This window comes from Micromys minutus, assembly GCF_963924665.1.
Source record: "Micromys minutus genome assembly, chromosome: 27".
In the NCBI taxonomy this organism is placed as follows: Eukaryota; Metazoa; Chordata; class Mammalia; order Rodentia; family Muridae; genus Micromys; species Micromys minutus.
Genome location: NC_137962.1, coordinates 28,413,221 through 28,437,547, shown reverse-complemented (window position 1 = coordinate 28,437,547; position 24,327 = coordinate 28,413,221). Strand labels below are relative to the sequence as shown.

General features: G+C 39.2%; 2 protein-coding genes across 2 annotated transcripts in view; both read right to left on the bottom strand.

Moving 5' to 3' along the window:
* The window catches only part of SLC2A13 (solute carrier family 2 member 13), a gene marked incomplete at both ends in the record, with an annotated part of 282,775 nt that overhangs the window by 146,323 nt on the left and 112,125 nt on the right, over positions 1-24,327 (bottom strand). The gene's annotated exons all lie outside the window — the stretch shown is intronic.
* Positions 19,866-20,431, bottom strand: LOC308438497 (calcyclin-binding protein-like; the record flags this gene model as incomplete). The annotated part of the gene is made up of 2 exons (XM_080939926.1): positions 19,866-19,958; positions 20,162-20,431. The coding sequence occupies 2 exons, from the start codon at positions 20,429-20,431 to the stop codon at positions 19,866-19,868; spliced, it is 363 nt and encodes a 120-aa protein (XP_080796052.1).

Here is a 24,327-nt window from a genome sequence, read left to right as displayed (position 1 = left end):
TCCAGTACCATAAACATAGTCAGTAGGGATGACAGCTCTATTTATATAGACACCAGTTCAACTCTATAGGTGCTGTCTTCAGCAATAGGACCTTACAGTCAGTTTGTGAAGAAAACCTTGCCTTGGCAATAGTCTAGGTTGTTCAACAGTTCCCATGGGGGCCTTTGACCAACAACTGGTTTAGGCGTAATCTATTCTGATAACTAGGATTTAATTCATGATTCTGTTAGTTTGGGTTTTCTTTCTTTCTTTTGATTAGTTGGGCCAACAGTCATTCATTCAATCTTATTTATCTTCTTAAAGAACCAGCTCTGAAGTCTGTGATTCTTTGAATTGTTTGGATTTTATTTAATTAATTTATGCTCTGATTTTTGTTATTCATTCTTGTCTACTGGATGTGGCTTTGGCTTGCTCTTGTTTTTTAACAACTCTTAAAATGCCTCTTTAAGTCCTTTATTTTTATCCTTTCTGTTTTTGTTTTTTTTTTTTGTTTGTTTGTTTTGTTTTGTTTAAATGTAGGTACTTAGAAGCAAAGTTTTTTCCCTTAGGACTGTTGCAACCTATCTCAAAGATTTTGTTATGTTTTCCATCTATATTTAATTACAGGATTTTAAAGTGTTTCTTACTTGATGTCTTCTTTAACCCATTCATCATTTATCAATGTATTGTCTCTGTGAATACATGTTATCAGTGGAAATTTGTTTGCTGGTGATTTTACACTTTATTGGACTGTGGTTAGTATTTTTGAATATGTGAAGACTTATTTTGTGTTCTGGTATGCATTGTATTTAAGAAAATTTCCCATGGGCTTCTGAGGAGACCGTGTATCAGGCAGCATTGTTTGCCAATACGTATTAAGACCATTTGGTGTACAATGTCACTTAATTTTGAATCATTTTTCTTTTGAAAACTATTTTTCCACTGGACTCCATTACTACTGGAGCTGAATTTGACCTGAGTCTTTAAGTCCATTAGTAAGCCTTTTATGAACCTGGGTACATAAGAGATTGGTGCTTGTATGTTTAGAATAGTAATGCCTGCTTGGTTAATTGTTGGTTAATTGTTTCTCTGATTAGATTTAAATTATGTGTCATTGCTCATCTCTTTTAATTAATTTTAGTTTCAAGTCTATTTAATCAGATTTTAGGAGAGCAACTCTTGGGATACTTTTGTTCCACATTAAAGTATTGCTTTCTTGAAGGTAAGATGAGCTTCTTGAAGACTACAGAAAGATAGATTTTGCTTCTTTATTCAAATAACCTGTGTTTTTTCAATGAGCCTACTAATATCTAAAGTTATTGTTGAAAGGTATATGTTAATTTCTGTACTTTTTCTTTGTGGTTTGTGTCCACAGTGCTCTTTTTTTTGTATTTCAGTAATTATAGCTTGTTTTGTTTTGTTTGTTTGTTTGTCTGTTTTTTTTTTCTGATAGTCTCTTGGCTAGGCTTATTCCTTGCTAGGAGCCACCAAGGAGAAGTTAAAAACTAGAAGGTGGTCTTCCTGAGATGGTTCCACCATGGACTGTTAAAGTTAATGATAGAATTGCTTCTTTAGGCAATACGAAGAAGTATTTCATTAAGAAAGATTCCTGCTATTAATATGCTTTTCCTGTTTAAATCTCTATCTATCTATCTATCTATCTATCTATCTATCTATCTATCTATCTATTATTAGTCCATCTTTTGAGCAGATCTGCGCAGAACAACAAAGATGTACTGTCTTGTAGTGATGTTATATAGACAAACTGATAATTTCTTAATTCTTAATGATGATTCTATAAGAACTTCAAAAATTATTATATTAGTAATTATTAAGGTCTTTTAGAATAGGAGTGCTATAAATTCCTTTCTGATGTCAAAACTGCAATGAAAACTCTGCAAGTTTTCAAGTCTCCAGAGTTAATTGCTTATGAGATAGCAAGTAGGAACCTATAACCTAGAGCACAAAAGTCATAGTTTTTAACTCTCCATGAACCCATAGAGTTAGTGACAGATGATGAATGTTTTGGCAGATAATTATTGTTAATTGATATACATGTAAGTGTTCTCTGTTGTAAACTTCTTATTCAATTTATGATTTAAATTTATGTGTAAACTTGTGGTGATCTTTTTACCATGTGATCATGTATTCTGAAAGAAGTGTAAGTGCTGAGGACAAATAGAGAAAGAGAGAGAGAGAAATTTTTTAGACAGAACTCTTTATGCAGAACTGGACTCCAGAAGAATTTAGAAGTAAAGGCTTTGGGAATGAGAATAAGCATTCTTGTTACAAGAGAGCAGGAGGAAAGAGCAAGATTGGAAGAAGGAGAGAGCAGGGAGAACGTTTTAAAGGACAACAGAAAACTTTCTTACACAGCTTTTTAGAAAACTTTTTAGAGAGAACTTTTTGGTAGGAGACCTTTTGTAGAAACCTTTAGGAGAAACAGTAAAGGATAAAATCACTTTTTAATGGTTCCTCCCTACCCCTCACCCCCCTTTTTTTCCCTACAACTTCAAGTAGCAGGTTGGGAGTTAGAGCCACACAATTCCTGCAGATATAAAACAAAGGTTATGTCTTAGTTAGGGTTTTATTGCTGTAAGCATACACCATAACCAAGGCAAGTCTTGTAAATGACAACATTTAATTGTGGCTGGCTTACAGGTTCAGTGGTTCAGTCCATTATCATCAAGGTGAGAACATGGCAGCATCCAGGCAGGCATGGTGCAGGAGGAACTGAGATTTCTACACCTTCATCCAAAGGAAGACAGGAATAGACTGAGTATCCTCAGGCAGCTATGAGAAATGTCTCCAAGCCCACTTCCAAAATGACACACTTCCTCCAACAAGGCCACACCTTCTAATAGTGCCACTCCCTGAGCCAAGTATATACAAACCATCACAGGTTACTTTACTCAATCCCCTCCCACCCATGCTTTACTATGAGGTGCAGCTTTGGACCCCAGAGCAACTCAGATAGGCAGGTCAGCTACAGAAGTAAAGTGACCTAGACTTAAATTAGGTAAATGTTATATTACTATCCAGCAACCCTAAATATCGCCTAAGACCAAGTCTTACACACACACACACACACACACACACACACTATGCTCTTCTCCTCCCACTGTCTCAAGAGAAACAAAGAAAAAAAATGAATAGCTGGGGTTCGCCTCCCACAGTTCCTTTCTTCAGTCTGAAGTACTACTTCTAGTATTCTCTAGTGGGATGGTGGACATAAGTTATTTGGGTCTGTTTATATCCTTGAAAGTTATTCTTTCTCCTCTCAATATGGCCAGTAGTCTTACTTAGTGCCGTGGTTTAGTGTGGCATCTGGCTTGTCTTAGAACTTGAAGTTCACTGCCCTATGCTCTTCTTCTAGAGTTTTCCTTGAGAAACCAGATGTTACTCTAATGTGTTTTCCTTTATATACGACTTGTGCTTTTTATACTATAGCTTTTAATAACCTCTTTTTGTTCTATAAATTTAGAGCTGTAACTATATGCTATGGGCAGTTTCTTTTTCACTCCTGTCTACTTGATGCTCTGTGTATTTCCTGTATGTCTGTGAAAGACTTTCCTTAACTTGGAGACAGTTCTATGATCCTGCTGAAGATTAGGTTTATGACACTCACTTGGATTCTTTGTCTTCCTGGGCTATAACTTGAAAACTTGGACTTTTCATGGTGTCTCACAATTCCTGCATATATCTTTCTTGTGCTCTTAAAAATATTTTTCATATTCATTGCTTGAGTGGTGAAGCCCTTTATTTTATATTGACGTCCTGATATTCTATTTTTTATGTAATTTATTCTACTTGTACGGCTTGCCCAGAGTTTTCTGATTAAATTTTAAACAGGTTTTTTCTCAATTCTGTCTTCATTTCAGCTTGAATTCTCTCATCAATATTTCTATCTTTTTACTGAACTGTGTTTTCAAATCCTGATTTGTCTTCATTTCATTCAGATATGTGCTTGTATTTTGTTAGAAATTGTAGTGCTACATTACCATGAAAATATGTCATACATTATTAGAGACTGAAACTTTTGCTGGCCCTCACAACCAAAATTAATAACATACCTCGAGGTCACATAAGACTTAAGACTGCTATCCTACTATGTTTTGAGCCCATTTGCATAACCTGCCTTTAAGAGAACATAATAATGAATGTAACTTGTCTTGGATCTCCCATGTAACCTCAGCTAATACATGGGTGTAATCTTAAGTTATACATTTTTTCATGCTCTTGAGCCACCTGGTATGTGTGTGTGTGTGTGTGTGTGTGTGTGTGTGTGTGTGTCTGTGTGTGTATGTGTCTGTGTGTGTGTGTGTATGTGTGTGTGTGTATGTGTGTGTGTGTGTGTGTGTGTGTGTGTGTGTTATGGTAGTCATTGAAAGCAGCAAGGATTCAGCATCAACCTTATAAAATAAAACAAATATCCACCATAAATGCTGGAAGCAGCATTTGAATATCACTCAGTAGCATCTGCTGTCTTGTTAGCTGTGTCAGTTTTGTCAGAAACGTTTAATTTTCTTGTAAAACCCTGTCAAAGGCTTCTGTAACCTACCCTTCATTTATTCTCCCATGTGATGCTTTCTATACTGTCAACTAAACACAGAGAAAATGCCCTTCGTTAAGGACATGCAGACACCCAGGGGCACAGACACATAGCTATTGGGACAGATTTACAACACCGAAGTCAGGCAGGTATAGATTCCACTCATTCAACAGACAGATGACAGACAGGAGACAATAAACAGCACAGAGAGAGAAGCAGAGAAAACAAATCTGGATTTGCTAATGATAAAAGTACTCCGAGGGGAAGTGCTTTAATTTTCTCCATTAATGCAGCATAGACACATTTTGGTTACACAAAGTTATTATTAATAGGCTTACATACACTTAAGGATTTATTATTCTTTTTAAGTTCATTGAGTTGTTGATTCATGCCTTCTTTAAGTTCCTTGAATTCTTTGGTCAAATGTATGGTTGTTTCTTTAACATCCTATATCCCAGAGTTTGTCTAGATAATTTTCAGACGCTAACATTTTCACAGGACTTGGGGGTTGGGGGAGGATGTCATACTATCTTCTCCTCTCATAAGATGTTTGCTTTTCTGATGTGAACTGGGCATATGGATTCTTTTAATGTTTGTGTATCTATGTGAGAGTCTGAGCTGCCTCGGGCGGTCCGGTTGATGACTAGCTAATGCTAGGCTCAGGAGTATGCAGATGGCACACACGGGTTTGGTTCTGAGCAAACTCACCAAGAAAAGCCAGTGCATGAGCTGTGTGAGTCTGGTGCCAGGCTTGGAACTGTAGGCTAAGGAACAGGGACATTTGGGTCAAATGTTCTTAGCAGTCATAGTTTACATTCAAAGTTCACATAATATACGTTACACACCGAATTAAAACTATCACCATGGAGTTTACAGTGAACTGGAAAGCAAATTTAAAGTCTTTCCACAATGTTAGAACTAATTAAAACATGGAAGACTTTATTCTGATGTGTGCTCTACCCACCCCATCCTCCAGCCCTCCTAGCCCTCCCAAATTGCAGCTCAGTAATTGCTGTTTTTTAATCAGCAGAACTCTTTATTTCTTCAAATTTAGTTATCTGCCATCTGATGTGGACCCCCCCCTCCACCCTATTGCATCTCCTCTACAAACATTTTATGGCCCAAGGCACCTGGTTAAATAGGCCATCTCCTGAGAGCAATACTTCAGATAAATCAATATCAATTGCATTTTTCTGTCATCAATAACTGAGTACATCAGTACGAAGATAGTCATGTGACAGTTGGGTCACATGATGTCAATATATTCAATGTCAATATATTCAATGTCAGTATATTCCAGATATTCTCTTAAACCATCCATGCTTCTACATGGGAATATAACAAGTTTTACAATTTATCCACTCCAAAAAAAAAAAAAAAGCTAATTTTGAAAATAGAATTGATGAACTCTGACTGAAAGAGCTAGTGGCAGGCGTTAGTGAGGTTCCATGTTTTGTAAAACACAGGTTAAAGTTTAACTCAAGGCCGTGCAAAGACCGGTGAAGAACTTCAGTGGCCTCTTGCTATAAGGGCAATGTTCAGAGTTCCTGACCAAGGAAAGCCACGTCCTTCAGGATCAGACCAAAAGATTTAAGGTGAACCTAAGATATATCATTTGATTTGAAACAGTTCATCATGGAACAAATGCATACTACCACATGAACAAGCCCATATATCTAAATGCTCAAAACAAACAAAAATGAACCTGGTAGAACCCCACTGGAGAACAGACTCCCGTGTCAAGCATCCCTACTGATTACTGATTAAGCAGTCCCACTAAATCTACTTTGATGGCATTACACTGGTGAATCCATAACTGCTTTGGTATGTAATTGTATTGTATACAGCCAAGAATAAGAATTCCAAAGCTAGTCTACCAGATGCCTTTACTTTAAATGTCTGTGGGCATATAATGTTATTTCCTTTGCATTTTTAATCTTATTAAATTATCTTTTATTTATAATTTTAGTTTTTCATTAGGCATTTTTATTTTAATCTTCCAGGCCTGGCACAAGACATAATTTACTTGATATGGCTTGCATTGCACTTCTAGATAAATATGGCTCTCTAGGGATGAGGTCAGTATTTTAAAATCTGCATATGGCAATTTTATTTTGGGGCATGTCTGCAGCTACCATATGGCCAATGGCAATCTGTGAAGGGAGTCAGGATGTGTCTATTTAAAATACTGACTAAAATTGGAGTTTCCACTCTGATGCTCTGGAACAGCTTTTTCTGAATGTTACATCTTATTCTGACTTGTAAAATCTCAATCTGACCACCGTAAAGCATACAATGAAGCAAAATGATAAGCATTTTAATTGATCACATCCTTGTAGTGGATGCGTATGGGCACACATAAGGTATTAAGCAGCAATGTATTACCAGAGATAATAAGTTGTCCACTTTTCTGTCCCATTTGTTCCCAGCTTACATACACCATAATCGCGTCTAGCTCATGATCTAGTCTCTTACGATAGTTTGATTATACAGGTTACAAAGAACTGAAGCAGTGACTAAGTACCTCTCAAATCCAAAATATCCATCCGCTAAAGTCCTCCCAAACACCAGGGTTCCGTGTCTATTGAATGAAAATCCTAGTGATACATATATTAAAAATATATGGATACTTATATGAATCAGCGGCAACATGACTGATTGTAGGAGCACATGAAGTGTGGCTATGTTAAATAACCTCCACCCATTATTCATCAAGTTACTATAAATGATTTCAGGAAATTGTGATGAACAATTTGTCTAACACTTTCCTAAAAAGCGCTACTCATAAATATTCTATTTAGATCACTGTTATAAATCCCATTTACTATATTAGCATCTGCCCACTTGGCTTTTCAATGCAAAGGGGGAAGGAACTGAGAAAAAAAAATAATGTCTGAGTGGGTTGCATAGTGTTACAAAGACCAAGCAATCGAATTTGGTTTCCACAAAAATAAAGAACTAGCGTTCGACATGCTTGATGTGTTTTAGTTAGGGTTCTCCAGAGGAACAAACTTACAGAATGAATCTATCTACATAGACAGACAGACAGACAGACAGACAGAGATAGAGATGAAGGTACAGATAGAGATTCAGATATGGAAAAGGGACTTAGTGGAATGGCTTACAGCCTGTGGTCCAGCTAGTCCAACAGTGACTGCCTAAAAACAGAGGTTTCAAGAATCCAGTAAGCGTTCAGTTGGGCATTACATGTAGGAAAGGGAAAAATCTAAAACCAGAACAAGTATCTACTCCACTAAGGACAAAGTACTATTCTTTCCACTGAGTCCAGTGGAAGGGGTCCAGTGTATCCAACCTCCCAATAGCATCCTGGCTGGTTGCCCCAGTCAATGGTGCCACATCTGGAGCCTAGTATTGATCTCTGCTGTTAGAATACTTGACATTCAGCAGCAGCTGTAGCCACATCATCCTTGGTCAATGGGAATCCATGTTGTTGAGCCCATTCATGACTGCATCTTTGCCACCACGGCCATTTTGTTCATGGGCCCATCGGGCAAGGAAAGGGGTTAGCCCTGGGGCACCCCACAATTCGGAGAACAGGAAAGAAAATGCACCAGCAAAGGAGACCAATCAGAGGCAGCTGTTGATTCAGAAGTAAACTCAGGAGAAAGTGCTTCTTGAAGCTGGAGGTAGGAAGGAAAGAAAGGGAAAGAGGGATGGAGGGTAGAGGGGAGAGTGAAGGGAAGAGATTAAGACTGAGGGGGAGAAAGAAGCAGGCAGAGAACAGACAAACTACTAGGTCTAATATTGTTCTTGTTTTAGGTAATGTAGCAAAAGGATAGTCAGTGTATTTGCAAATCGGTAGTGTTAGGAAATCTAGTCATCAACTTACAGGCACGAAAGTCTACTTAGACTGGGAAGGGAGCTCAGGTGTTGATAGACGCAAAAGGCACTGGTCCTTCTAGGTGGATGGTCTGGGAACTACCACAGGAAATAGAACTGGATAGAGTGATGTGGAGTTTTAAAATTGACTTTAGGGTTTTATTTTTACTATGAGTGAAATAATCTACATCCCTCTCATCCCTCTCAGCCCTCCCTCCCTCACTCCTTCCCTCCCTCTCCCTCCCTCCCACCTTACGTCTCTCTTTTCTTCCCTTTAGGATTATATGCTAACCAAGAAGGTCCAATAGATATGAGAAAGTGACCTCTGTGTGCAGGAATCGGTAACTGTTTAAGGGGCAGTGTTTTCTACGGACACAAAGAGACAGGAACCAGAACCAGACTGCAAGAGGCCGACTTGTAACAGTTGGAGTATCGAGGAAATGGTCATCATCAGGGGCCTTGGGAGTGTGGACAGCTTTGGGGAATGCCTGCATTTCAGGCTATCACAAGAAAAGGACCCAGCTATAGTCCCAAAAATGGAGCAAGGAGACGTTAGAGGACAAAATTACATAAGATGGAAACAAACAAGGGAGTGAAAGCTTTTTTTAAAAAAGAATGAGCCAATGAAAATCATAAAATAACATGCAAAATTACATGTAAAAGAGATGAAAGAATGGCTCCTCCCCCATTGGCATTAGAAATTAGAATTCATGTAGATAGACAGATGGCTTGGTGGTTAAGAGCACTGGCTGATCTTCCAGAAGTCCTGAGTTCAATTTCTAGTAACCACATGGTGGCTCACAACCATCTGTAATGGGATTTAATGCCCTCGTCTGGTGTGTCTGAAGAGAGTGGCACTGTACTCACATATACAAAATAAATCAATACATCCTCTAAAAAATGAGCTAGCTTGTTAAAAAGGGGAAGAAATCATAACTTACTTCATAACCATAGTTTTAACAGACCTGTGCATCAAGGTGGTTGAATATATAAAACCTCAAAATTCAAACATCAAGAGAGCAAATTTTAAAAAATGAACACAGACAATTCTCAAAAGGTCAGCACAAATACCTGGGAAACACATTTCTTTAAAATGTCCTACACCCTTAGCCCATCATGGAAATACAAACGAAGATTTCATCCCATGAGACTCAGAACAGTCACAATCAAGAAAAATGGATGAGGAGAGTTGCTATTGGTGAGGGAAAAGGAGAATGCTTATTCACAATTTTTTAGTACAAACTGGTATAACCTCTATGGAAATTGGTCCAGAGGTTCCTCAGAAAAATGGGACTGTATATGTCTACCATAGGATACAGCTATATCCCTCCTGGACATCCAGATGAAGACTCTGTAACAGACTCCAGAAATATTTGCTCATACATCTTCACTGCTGCTCCATGAACAACAGCCAGGGAATAAAAAGAGCCTCAAGGCCCATAAATTGATGAGTGGATGATGAAAATGAGGCGCATTTATGTGCATGTTATGCATGATTCATTTCAAATACTAGGAGGCTAGTAACAATCATCGAGGTAGGAGAATCTTTCAGTAAGTAGGAGACAGAATATAGCATTATAATGGGATAAAGGGCTGGAATGAAACAGGAAGACCTAAATTTATACATACATTACAAACTGAAATGTACTCACACCGTGACCGGAGGATAATGCTCCAACTAGACACTCAACATTCACAACTCAATAAAACAAAACCAAATACCTCAGTGCCAGGAATGGGGTACCTCATTCTCAATTGTTGGCTAAAAGGGACCCCAGAGGCTATTTCTGCTGTTCCTCAATACATCCAAGAACTTGACATTAGTGGTACCTTATCTGTTGAAGGTAGCACTTATTTGAGTTGTAAACCTAGAGGAATGAAGATGAAGTGGGTACAGACTTGGAAGCTTCACCACTACTGGCTATTTCTCAGGGTACTGGAAGGCACACAGACATGCTCTCAGGAAAACAAACATTCTTCTCACCCTAAAGCAAGCCCTATGAGATACAGTAAAAACCTGACTGGCAAGACAGGATCCCTAGCGTAAAAATGGCACACATGTTAAGGAAATAACCAACCACTTTCTGATTGAATTTAAGGCTTGCTGTACCCGATGGAACCCACACCTGGCACTTTTAATTGTGCTAAGAATCGGTGGCTGGAGAGGTGTCATAGGCCCAGGGAAGAAACCTACTAAAATTCTTCTACTAAAAGCATATAGAATTGAAATGAATCCTATGACTCAATGCTACATCAGGTACCTCTGAACCCTTATCAGAGAGGCTTGTTCTTGCCATTGAGGGTGATTAAGAGACTCACAATTGCTTCAGAGTGCTCACCCCTGAACAGGACATCGACATCATTTTCCTCCCCTTGGCTCAGGAATTATAAAGATTCAGAAGTGGTCAATAATATCGAGCAAACAGAATTTTCTGTACACAACAAGACAGACACACATACGACTCAGTGCAGTTATGATAGCCTATGTAAAACCCATGCAATCTCAAACCAAATAAAATCCCAGCACGGAAGAGATGTGATAAACACCAAATCCCTGCCCAGATGAGGACCTATTGGTGTTAGACAGCTCGGAGAGGTTGGGCTAGTATTTTCTTCTTTTTTAATGGTCTGATAGTTGGTACATCAACCATATTTTAAGTTTTGGACCCTATAGCCAAAACTACAGAACTAACTGGACAACACAAACTAAACTTAATAGGGTAAGACACAGAGAGGGGAGAAAGAGTAGGTACATCTGGGAAAAGTTATGAGAGAGGGGGATGGGTATGATCAAAATACATTGGATAATATTCTCAAAACAATTAAGAAAGTATTATTGTTTTTAGAAGGGCAGCTGAATGTGAGTCTGGGAGCAAGCAAGCTAAGCCAGCATTCCCCTTCCCCCAAAGTTTCTGCTTCCAGTTTATGCCTTGAATTCCTGGCCTTGGCTTCCCTTGCAGGGAACTGTAGTATTAAGCAAACCCTGTCTTCTCTAAGTTGCTTTTGGCCATGGCTTTTCATCACAGCAACAGAGAAGCAAACTAGGCCAGAAGTAAATGTTCAGCGGCGCAGATCTGCCTAAGAGTCTGAGGTGCAAGTAAATGCCAAACCACTTTGTTAGCTGCGAACACTGAGTGGTTCCGTGTGACAGAAGCACAGTGCTTCCTACCTGAGCTAAGGTCACAAGTACCATCGCTCTTGCTTCAGCAGTGACAGAACTTTAAGGAACGTGAGTCACAGAAAAAGCCCTGCTGTCGTAATGGCGACTTCACTCAGGAGCTCACTTCCGTCTACTAATAGGGCTGAGTAGGAACCCAAAATAGCTGCTTTGTTAAAGAATCACCAGATACCTCTCAGACAGCAATGGACCAGTCTAGGGATGTATCTGCCCCCGTAAGAAGCATCTGAGAGGAGGGGAAAAGAGGTGCTGCTTCACCAGCATCACATGCTGTCTTCTCTCTCGTTTTTACCAAATATAATCTATGAGCATCACTGGGTATCTGCGCACATCGGTAGACTCGGAGAAGTTAGGTGAGACTCGCCTTCCACGAGTCTATATGGAAGATAATGCTCGTCAAGCCAGACCATGACAAGCAACACCCTGGGCGGGAATTCATCATCTGAGAGCCGAGCAACACGGTTTAGCCAGTTCCATGACTCACTAAGGCCTACGTTTTCATAAAAACAAACACAAACCAAAAAAAAAAAAAAAAAAAAAAAAAAAAAAAAAAACAAAAACCCCCAAAACCTCTTGCCCTCTTTCATTACTACTCTTTGCTCTCTCACTCTTTCTCTCTCTCTCACTCTTGCTCTCCCCCTTTTCCCCTCTTCCCTCCTCTCCTCATTCCCTTCCCCCCCATGTTCTCATGGCCTGCCTCTGCTTCTCTACTCCTCTCCTCTCTCTCTCTCTGCCTCTACTACCCTCTTAACTCCCCTCATGACCTGAATAAACTCTATTCTGTACTATTATATATATATGTTAGCACTTCTAATCTGTAATGGTTGTAAACTATAATAAAAACATATATGCAGCATTTTATCCAAGATCTTCCCACTGTATACATTGTACCCACCACATCCAAACTTTGTGCCTTCCAGGGCATTTAACTAGTATCTCTTAATGCTTTATGGTCCTATTGTTAGAAAATAAAATCCACTTATGGAGAAAGCAGTGCTGTTTTTCTAGCCCAAGCATTGAGATGGCATACAATATACCATATATATTTTTTAATTAAGTAGAATTTTCTTTGTTGTGTTTTTTTGCACTTTGAGGCACGACCTTACTATGTTTTCTTGACTGGTCCGAGACTATTTACTCTGTCAGCCTTGAGAGCATGGAAATGCTTGTGTCTCAGCCTCTTATGGGCTCGGCTAACAGGCATGAGCTGCCACCCCTGTGTTAACACTCGTAGGAAAGAACTAGAAGAATATCCTGCAAATAGCTCACATAGTTTTAGCTAAGTGACTACGGTTCAGTTTGACAACCAAGGTAAATGGAGCAAAAAGGATCAGAAACAGGAAGTTAACCAGGAGCTCAGATTTAGTCCGCCCTAGTAGACTTGAGCAATGTAAACCAACTGTCCTTCCTCCCTGAAAGGTTTGTCCTATAGGTATAAGAGGGGCTAAAAGCTCAAAGCAGCTGTGTATTTATTCAAAGAACAAAGTGCCCCCAAGCGCCAAAGTCCTGTGCCTTTCTGTATAGTAATTACCTGCAGAATCAAGGAGCTGGTCAAACAGAACTGTTCTCACCATTATCCTGAATGCCACTCCCATCCTCAGATCACAGGAAGGGAAAATACACAATGGACCGGACCTCTTCAAAGAGGCAGACATGTTTCTACCCTCGTTCTATTAGGAGTCGTTACATTACGGCAACATTTTGGAAATCTAGATCAGAATGTGTGGTTTCTGCAGACTTGTTCCGAGGGAAAGGCCAGCATCATCTCAACAACTGTGTTCCTCCTCAGATCACATCTGTAATCGCTTCAGCGCTACCACCCCAGCCGAGCTTTGCTCTGGACGCCCTCATGGCTTTTGAGCCTTCTTCTTTCCCAAGTATAGCTCAGCTTTGGCAGTGTGAGTATCTGGAAGCAAACCTCATTCTAAAAGGGCTTATTTAGATGAGCAGGAAAAAAAATACATTTCAAAAACAAAAAACCATAAAAGATGCTAATAAATCACACACGATGCCAGGTCACTGCTTATTCAGGGCTGAGCTTTCCATCCTTCCCCTGCCAACATGCCTGCCAACAGCAGCATGCCTTATGTGCCCAGACATCTCTCAGCAGAGTGACTACCATCCAAAAAAATGGATTTCCACTCTCTAGTGCTCTTGTGACTCCTGTCCAAACACCTTGGTGCTAGGATTGGCCCTCCCCTGAAGCTCCATGAACTCAGGACTCTCGTGGCCTTGCTACCACTGTACATTCAATACTGCACAGAACTGACAGGAGGTAGCGTTTAGTCATTCTTTTATTTTGAACTCAGTCTTACAATCATACCGCAAAAATAAGTTTACTACCAATAATGTGTATGTCTAAATTACACATTTCAAGTCTAAAGTGAAATTGCCATTAAACAGGCTATTGTTGGCACTCTGGATTGTTCCTTTTTATAAATCGGGTTTATTTCTTTAATGGTAGGCACACTTCTGCACAAAGCACACATGTGCAGACCAGAGGACAACCTACGATTATCAGTTCTTGTATGCACCACGTAGGATCTGAGGATCAAACTCATGCTATTAGGCCTCCTGAACCATATTGCTGATCCTACAATTCTCTCTCTCTCTCTCTCTCTCTCTCTCTCTCTCTCTCTCTCTCTGTATGTGTGTGTGTGTGTGTGTGTGTGTGTGTATACATATATATATATATATATATATATTAAGTACTTTTTAATTATAAATCAGGATTTAAACAAAATTAGATAACCATCAACTATGTGTAATGAATTATAACTACTTACAGGCCTAATATACATTTCATTTAATAATGTAAGAGAAAAAAAATATCAATTTCTAATACCAGAGCCTTTAAATTGAGACTATGTTGGCATGTATTTGTTTGTTTATTGTATATAGGTGGTGTGACATGGGCTTGTGTGCTTATGTAAAAGTCAGAGGAAAAGATGTGGGGGGGGGTCACTTCTCTATCTTCATTATGTGGTTTCCTGGAATTCAACCCAATTCATGAGAGCTAGGGGCAAGCTCCCTTGCCTGCTGAGCCAGGTTACTGGTCCATATATCCAGAAAAACAAGTTTTTAAAGTAAAAGTTCTATTTAAATGAGCAGAGAGTCTGCTAAAGCACACAGGAAAGCTTCTTTCTCAATATTTTCTTCAAGGTCCTAAATTACAGTCTTCCTCTCAGCCTTCTATCCCACCTAATTCCTATTTTCTAGGTATGTCTTAGTCCTTTGGAAGCATATACCTGTCTGTTTACAGATCTTTCCACCACTGTTTTGAAGAAAGTCTACCCACCTACATTATAGATAAAACGTTGAGGCCTTATGAGTCCAAGTGTCTGGTCTGTGCAGTTTATAAGTGACAGAAGTAATTTTTATCTGTCTCTTTCTTTTCTGTGGAACACTGAGGCTAATTTTTCATTTTATATTGCAAAGTATCATGTAAAGCAGATGCAGACGCTATACAGACTTAGCTAAACTGAGTGCTTGCAGTGGGATAAACATATAAGCCATAGGCCATGTGGGGACTACTAGAAGAAGACAGGGACTTCTGCTACTTACCATGACAACTCAGTGGTCAATAAAAAAGTTAATTTAATCTCATTTGAAATTCACTCTTGGCTTGTGCTCTTTCTTACATTTAATTTAGCAAATTGAAAATATATGCCAATCAAATTTATCTCATAGTCACAGCTTTGCCTTGGAAAAGTAGCTTATGTCTTCCTGTGGCAGAGGAATGAGTAAACAGATCACCAAACAATAATCAATGTCCTTCGAGTTTGAGTAGAATAAATCACTGAATGTTACTGAATGTATCAGTAATATTAGCTTTAAATGTGATAATTTGTGTAGTGTAAACATACATGGACATATGTGCACATGAACAAATACTCATATACCTACTACATATACCTCTCTCCATAAACCTACTACAACAAAAACATTGAGGGACCAAAGGCATCCAGATGGCTAAAAGCTCTCAAGAGAGCACAATCAACAAGGCCAGGGAAATAGAATACTTCCAGAGTACAGCTTCCCTACTACAGCAAGCCCTGGATATCCCAACACAACAAAAGCACAAAAAAATGACCTTAAGTCTCAGATGATAGAGACATTTAAGGAGGAAATCAATAAAACCTTTAAAGAAATATAGGAAAATATACAATCACACAGATATAGATCTTTAATGAGGAAATAGATAAACAGCTTAATGAAATACAGGAAAAACACAATCAAACAAGTGAAATAAATAAAACTATGCAATACCTGCAAATGAAATAGAAGCAATAAAGAAAATACAAACTAAGGGAATCCTGGAGATAGAAAGCTTAGAAAAGTGAGCAGGAGCAATGGATGCAATTATCACTAACAGAATACAGGAGATGGAAGAAAGAATCTCAGGCTGAGAAGACACAACAGAAGAAATTGATGCATCAGTCAAAGAAAATGTTAAATCTAAAAAATTTCTGAAAGAAAAATCCAGGAGATCTGGGATACCATGAAAAGACCTAACATAAGAATAATAGGAATATAAGAAGGTAGAGTCCCACTTCCAGGCCCAGAAAATGTTTTCATGTAACAGAAGAAAACCTCCCTAACTGGAAAAAAGAAATTCCTATAACCATACAAGCTTATAGAACAGCAATTAGACTGGACCAGAAAAGACAATCTTCTTTCCACATAATAATCAAAATACAACATCTGCAAAACAAAGAAAGAATATTAAAAGCAGAAAGAGAAAAGGGTCAGGTAAAATACAAAGACAAGCTTATCAGATTATACCTGATTTCTCCACAGATATTCTAAAAGCTAGAACAGCCTGGTCAAATATCTTGCAACCTCTAAAAACTCACAGATGCCAACCTAGACTACCATATCCAGCAAAACTCTCAGTTATCATGGATAAATAAAATAAGATATTTCAAGACAAATCCAAATTCAAACAGTATCTATCCACAAATGCAGCCCTAGAGATAATCACAAGAAAACACAGGAAATAAATAATTTCAAAGCAAGGAAAATACACACACACACACACACATCAAAATAACAGGAGTTAACAGTCTCTGGTCATTAATATCTCCAAACATTAATGGACTCAATTCTCCAAAAGACACAACCTAACAGAAAAAAATGGTAAAAGAGGACCCATTATTCTGCTGCATACAAGAAGAAACACACCTCAACAACAAAGATAGACATTACTTCTGAGTAAAGGGCTGGGAAAAGTTTTCCAAGCAAAAGGACCGAAGAAGAAAACTGGATTAGCCATTCTAATATCTACTAAAATAGACTCTCAATCAAAATTAATCAAAAGAGATAGGGAAGAACACGTCATATTCATCAGAGGATAATTCTGCAAAGATATCTCAGTTCCGAACATGTATGTCCCAAATACAAGAGCACTCATATTTGTATTTTTTTTAAAAAAGCTAAAGCTTAAATCACATGTTGAACACCACATATTAATAGTGGGAGACTTCAACACCCCACTGTCCTCAGACAAAAACCAAGCAGTGAAATAATGAAGCAAACAGACAGTATGAGTCAAACGGACCTAGAATATTTCACCCAAACACAAAAGAATATACATTCTTCTCAGCATCTCGTGGATCTTTCTCCAAAATCGACCATATATCACAAAGCAACCCTCAAACAGATACAAGAAAACTGAAATGCCTTGTATCTTATCAGGCCATGGTAGATTAAGGCCTTTAACTCATTGCAGATGGTTTCTCAAATAGAGTACCAATGGCTCAGGCTCTGAGATCAACAATTAATAAATGAGACCTTATGAAACTGAAAAGCTCTGTATCCACTGTTGGTGGGGTTGCAAACTAATACAACCACTCTGGAAATCAGTCTGGCGATACCTCAGAAAATTGGACATAATACTACCTGAAGACCCAGCTATTCTACTTCTGGGCATAAACCCCAGAGACACCTTAGTACACAACAAAGATATATGCACCACAATGTTCATAGAAGCTCTATTTATAATAGTCAGAAGCTGGAAAGAACCCAGATGTCCTTCAGAAGATGAATGGATACAAAAATTGTGGTACATTTACACAATGGAATACTACTCAGCCACCAGAAACAATGACTTGACCAAATTCTTAAGAAAATGGCTGCATCTAGAGAATATCATTCTGAGTGAGATAACCCAGTCACAAAAGAACAGACATAATATGCAGTCACTGATAATAAGATGCTAACCCCAGAGGCTTGCACTGCCCCAGAAACAACTCACAGTCTGTATGAAGTCCAAGAAATAAAGAAAACAAAACAAAACAAAACAAAAAAATCTCTATACAACAAGAAAACTTTGACTATTTCCATGTTACATTTTGTTTTACATGCACTTTAAGCTCATTGTAACTATTAAGTTTTCAATGCATACTATCAAACCTTAAAAAAAAATCAAGTACTGACTAAAAAATATATTCATACAGTTTTATGTGAAAATTATTTTAAAATCTGAAAAAAAGTACTGACAAAAATGTATTGTATAATTTTATGCAAACAATGCTTAAAATGTGTACATTTATCTTTGTTTTGTAAAATAAAGTTGTTAAAAAAAAAAAGCTCTGTAAAGCAAAGGACACTCTCAAGAGGATCAAATGGCAGCCTACAGACTGGGATTGGATCTTCACCAACCCTATACCTGGCTGAGGGATAATATCCAAGATTTATAAAGAACCCAAGGTTTTGGACACCAAAAACCAAAATAACCCAATTAAAAAAATATGGTACAGAGTTAAAAAGAGAATTCTCATCAGAAGAATCTCAAATGGTTGAGAAGCACTTTACAAATGTTCAAAGTCCTTAGTCATCAGGGAAATGCAAATCAAAACAGCTCTGAAATTCCATTACACCAGTCAGAGTGAGTAAGTTAAAAAACTCAAGTAACAGCACATGCTGGTGAGGATGTGGAGCAAGGGGAACACTCCTCCATCGCTAGTGGGAGGGCAATCTTGTATGACCACTTTGGAAGTCAATTTGGTAGTTTCTCAGAAAAATGAGATTAATTCTACCTCAAGACCCAGCCATATGACTCTTGGGCATATATACCCTAAAGATGCTCAACCGTCTCACAAGAACACTTATTCAACTATGTTCATGACAGGCTCATTCATAATAACCAGAAACTGAAAACAACCTAAATGTCCCTCAGCTGAAGAATAGATATAGAAAATGTGGTACATCTACACAATGGAATACTATTCAGCTACTGAAAGCAAAGACACCCATGAATTTTGCAGGCAAATCAAACTTGAGAATATCATTCTGAGTGAGGTAATCCAGACCCAAAAGGACATGCCTAGTATGTACCCATTTATAAGTGGAGATTAGCCGTAAAGTACAGGATACTCAAACTATATTTCACAGACACAAATAAGTTAGACAAGAAGGAAGACCCAGGCAAGGAGGGTCGAATCTCACTTAGAAAGGGGAATAAAATTGTCATAGGAGGTATATGGAGGAAGGAAACTGGATGTATGGGGTTTGGGGGGGGGATGAGGGAGGATCAGGATGAGGTACAGGGAGGAACAGGCAGATGGCCATATAGCCATGAGAATGAATGGAAATCTGCATCTAAGGGGTAATGGGGAGGTGGGGGGGCATCTCAAGAACATGCCATAGACCTGAGATAGGGGAGGTGCCCAAGAATCAATGGAGATGACTTTATCTGTGACTCACAGCCTTGGAGATATGAAACTCGAATAGGCCACCTCCTGTAGCCAGGCAGAATCCCCAATGGAGCAATAGGAAAAGCAATCTACCTACAAAACTTTGTTTTTTTAATGCAAGAAATTTGCTTTTATTTATTTATTTATTTATTTATTTATTTATTTATTTATTTATTTATTACATTAGAGGGACCTAATGTCAGTTACAGATAGACAAATACTTCTGTTTTCTGTCTCCCAGCCAGAACAAAAATCTGTGATATAACATTTTCATTATGTAAGATTTCCTTTTTACATTTCAGTAAGAAGGCCATATAGCCTTTTCTGAAACAGAATGTCTGGGATGCTGATGAAGGAAGTTTAATAAGCTTATTTATTTAAATGAAATCCTCCAGTAAGAAATGGAGGATCTGCTGTCTTTACTTAGAAGGCTGTGTAAATAGTTATCTGTCAAAACTACAGACCCACGGGAACAGATATGTGCAGTTCAACAACAGTCCCCAGTCGGAAACATGAGCGTTCGACATCACTGTTCCCATACGGACTTTTTAAAGCCTCAAAATTCTGTGTCTTCTCTGGCTCGCTTTTCTCTGGATTCCAGCCAGGGTTTATTAATGGTTCACTTCATGGCGTCGTCTCCATCTTCATACATTTTCTTTAGAACATCCATTAATCCCTCACTAGGATCTGTCTCAGTGTCGTAGGAAGGCTTTTCTTTCTTTGCATTCTTTTTCCACCTGAGTTAAATAGTTTCATCGTGTGTTTTCTGCTTTCTTTCTACATAGTATAATAACTGGATCAGACTTGACCTTTTTTCTTTTTAAAACTGCTTTCCAGAGATAGGTTTTCAAAAGATTCTTCACAATCATGGAGTAATTCTTGCCATTGAGTTTGTTTTGCTAAAGGATCAAATGCCCTCTCTCTGAAGTGTACCTGCACGTTCTCAGTGGGAACCTGATGAACTCCAGTTAAGGTAATGTAGATTGTCACAAACTTATCTGACTGATCCCATCCATAATTACTGATTTTCATGGTGTATCCTGTTGTAGGAGGAGCAACCACAGCAGCTGGCTTGTCATTATCAAGTTCTGGTTTCTCCTGCGACTTCTGTTGTGTCTTGTTCCTTAGTTCCGTCTCAATCTTGGATCTCTCACTCGTCAGAGCGTCACATAGTCTTTTCCTCATGCACTTTGACCTCCTCTAGGTCTCTCATCAACTCCTCCCAAGTGGAAGCCACCACGCTGTGGCACATCAGACCTGAGGCCGGGGCTGCAGCAATGCACCAAAGCAGAGAGGAAAAGCCAAGCACTCCATACTGAGCTTCGTAGCGCTGGCAGCAAGTTACACCAACCAGGTGGGACTCAGTGGCCTGCCCTCCGCCCGAGATGGCTCTGGAACTTTCGAGAGGCTTCGGCGCCAGCCTGAGAGGCCCAGTCGAGATCCCCTCACAAAACTTTCGACTTAAAATGTATCCTGTGTTCAAGAAATACAGAGCTCAGGAATGGTGCAGAGCCAAACAAATGGCTATAATAATGTAACCAGCAATAATCAGCCCAACTAGAGACACATTCCATGGTCAAGCATCAATTCCTGACACTACTAAGGATACTCTGTTATGCTTACAGACAGGACTCTGAGAGGCTCCACACAGAAGCTGACCCAGACAGGCGCAGACTCTCACAGCCAAATATTGGGTGGAGCTTGGGGACTCTTCGGGAAGAATTAGTGGTAAAGGATAGCAGGCCCTGAAGGGGACAGGAACTCCACAGGAAGACCAACAGAGTCGAACAACCAGGACCCTTGGGGCTCTCAGAGACTGACCCACCAACCAAAGAACATACATGATCTGAACCTAGGCCCTCACACACATATGTAGCAGGTGTGCAGCTCGGTTTTCCTATGGGTCCTCAACAACTGGAGCGGAGGCTATCTCAAAAGCTGTTGCCTGTGGGATGTGCTCTTCTAGCTGGGCTGCCTTGTCTGGCCTCAGTGAGAGTGAATGCACCTAGTCCCACAGAGACTTAATGTGCCACTGTGTGGGGGTGCTCAGAGGTGAAACTGCCCCTATCATCTTAGAGGAGAAGAGGATGGGCGAAGAGGGGAAAGATTGTGGGAGGCGGTGACTGGGAAGTTGTTCAGAGTTATTCACGATGTAAAGTGAATAAACAATAAATTAAAAAAAAAACCGAATATAACTTAATGATCATTTTAAAGTTGGTTGAAACGACCAATTTCTTGGCAAACTCTGGGAGCTGCCTCAAATCTAGTTTTCTTACACCCACCATCTCCAGTCCCAAAATTTGTCTGCAGGAATTGTAAAATTCGCTCTTGCCAGGCAAGGTCTGACAGTAAATCCCATGTTCCCAACCCCCCCCCCCCCCATCCTGCCTCATAAAAACATCATGCATTAGCTGATGGTACTTTAATGAGTTCCTGAAGAGAACAGAACCCTTTGTGATCCAGAAAGAGCTGTCAAGTTAATTCCAAAACCACAGAATCCCTAAGAGCAGCAAATGGCAGCACCATGGAAGATTTGGGGTTTATGGACCCCAAATGAGAGAACAAGGTAGTTCTTGGCTAGACAAAGAACCAACTCTTACTTTTGGAGTTACGGTATTTACTTAATATACTGATAATTAACATGATAACAGAGCAATCAAGAAAACTATTTTCTGTAAGCAAGCAGCTTACAGAATGAAAACAATGCAGAAATAAATGTCATGCTTCAGTTGTGATCCAAATTAAATGTAAATTTCCATCACCAGAAAAGAGCATCCAGTTGTTCATGTGATGGATACAGAGAGAATAAGTTATTACAAAGTCATTGTTGTTGCTGAATATGAGGCAGAAAATAGAAATTTTGGATAAAAAAAATAAACTTCCATCCAATAGCTCCTACTATGTTATTCAATCTTGTTTTATTGTTTTATGGATATGCATGCTTTGATAGCATGCATGTCTGTGCAACACATGCATGCAGTGTCCACTGAAGCCAGCAGAGGGCGTCCAACCTCCTGGAACTGGAGGTAGAGACAACTCTGAGCTGGCCTACAGATGCTAGGAATTGAACCCTAGTTATCAGTCCTCTGAAAGTTCAGCCAGTACTGATACATCGCTCTGGTCTCCCTGCTTTGTTTTTAAGTGATTATAGAGTAATTGGAAACTTTCATTTATTTGATGATGCTACACAAAAGATGATGTGTGGTTTCAGTTCATTCATGTGGCTAGTGCCCTTGCTAACTAAAAGCTAAGTACATTCTATGGGGGGCTCAATATGGTTTCTCAACATCCCAGGGCGAGACCAGGCAGCCATAGGATAAGCGTTTTCTCTAACTAACATACATTTTCACTATAATACATCTCCACAAAGATTTTCATGAAGATGGCAAGTTCTTCTTCTCAAAGGGGAGTTTGACAATTAATTATCTATGTTCAAACCTGAAAATAATAATAAAGTAGAAAAACTTCTTTCTTTGATGACCTATCCTTATGATACCTCCATGTATGGGGGGGGGGCCCACACAATGAAGTATTATTAAAAAAAAAATGCACGGCTACTGTTAAACATCTGAGAAGTTTCATGCTAAAGAGGAGCGAACCCAAAATTCCTTCTTGAGAAAACTGCTCTTGACACACTTGCTCCTCTAGGTAAGCAGCGGGGGCAAGAAAATCCCATCTTAACCACACACAAGGACAGAACGTGTGAGGTGAGCGGGAATCTGGTACGCTTGCGAGCCCTTGAAGCATGTCTCTGTGAATACTTCTTCAAGCAAGAGCAAACTCCCAGAAGATTCCATAACCTTCCCAGTGCCACTAACTGCAGATGAATTATTCAAATATGTGATCCTTTCTCACTCAATCCCAAATGCCTATATATACTACATTTTTCTTATACTTACATACAGAGCTATACTAAACTTTAGATTAAAAAAAGTGGGGTTAAATAATAAAGTAGAGGGCCGGGAGGGATGGCTCAGTGGTTGAGAACACTGGCTGCTCTTCCAGAGGTCCTGAGTTCAATTCTGAGCAACCACAAGGTGGCTAATAACGACCTGTAATGGCATCTGATGCCCTCTTCCGGTGTGCAGAAAAACAGAGCAATTCCATACATTAAATAAGTAAATAAACCTTAGTATAGTAATGAAGTAGAAAAACTGTACTGATGTTCGCTGATAAGAAAATTGAGTGATTCTGACACCACTGCACAAAAGCAACATAAAAGATGTCGCTCTCATTCTCTCACTTTCTATTGAGCACTCTCGGACCAGGGCCAACTACAGATAAGCAAAATCTCAGAAGGCAAAAACGGAGATAACTGGGGCCACTCTTACATTATACTCTAAACACAAGGATGTCAGAACTGAGAAGACTGTCAGTTTAATTCATAAAATCCTCACAAAACTCTCAATGTCATATAATAATTGTAACTGTGAAGCTCTCCATCCAATGGCCACTGTAAAGAAATGAGACGATTTCTCTTGGCCTGGAGAGATGGCTCGGCACCAAGAGTACTTTCTGCCCTTGCAGAAGACCTGAGTTTGGTTCACAGCACCTATGACACTTGGCTCACAAAAGCCTCTAACTCTAGCTCTCCCTAGATCTTCTTCTGGCCTCCTTGGGAACCTGTTTTCACATGCACACATCTACAAGCATGTAACATAACAGGCATCTATATATAATTCGAAATTAAATCATTTTTAAAAAGACTCCTATGAACATCTGAAAGATTACTATGTGGTGATTCAGGCCATTTAAAAAAAAAAGCCCGTCTTTCCTAGAGACTTGGTGATGAAAGCTATTGGTTGCAGGAATTGAATACCTAGAGATGATAAAAATTGAACAGCCCATTTCCTCTCTGGCAGCTTCTAAACTGTAACCTTTTGATTTTTAAGAAAAATGGCTCTCCCTGGCAAGGCACTAATTAAGCCCAGTTGCTCACACCCACGCAGAAAACAACTCTGCAGTCTCACCCCATGGCCAAGCTGCCGTGAGCAAAACATGAAAATATCAAGTGAGATGTCTCTGGATTCAAGAACCTTAGTGCAGACAGACAGATAAATCACCAAAGAACGACAAGCTGA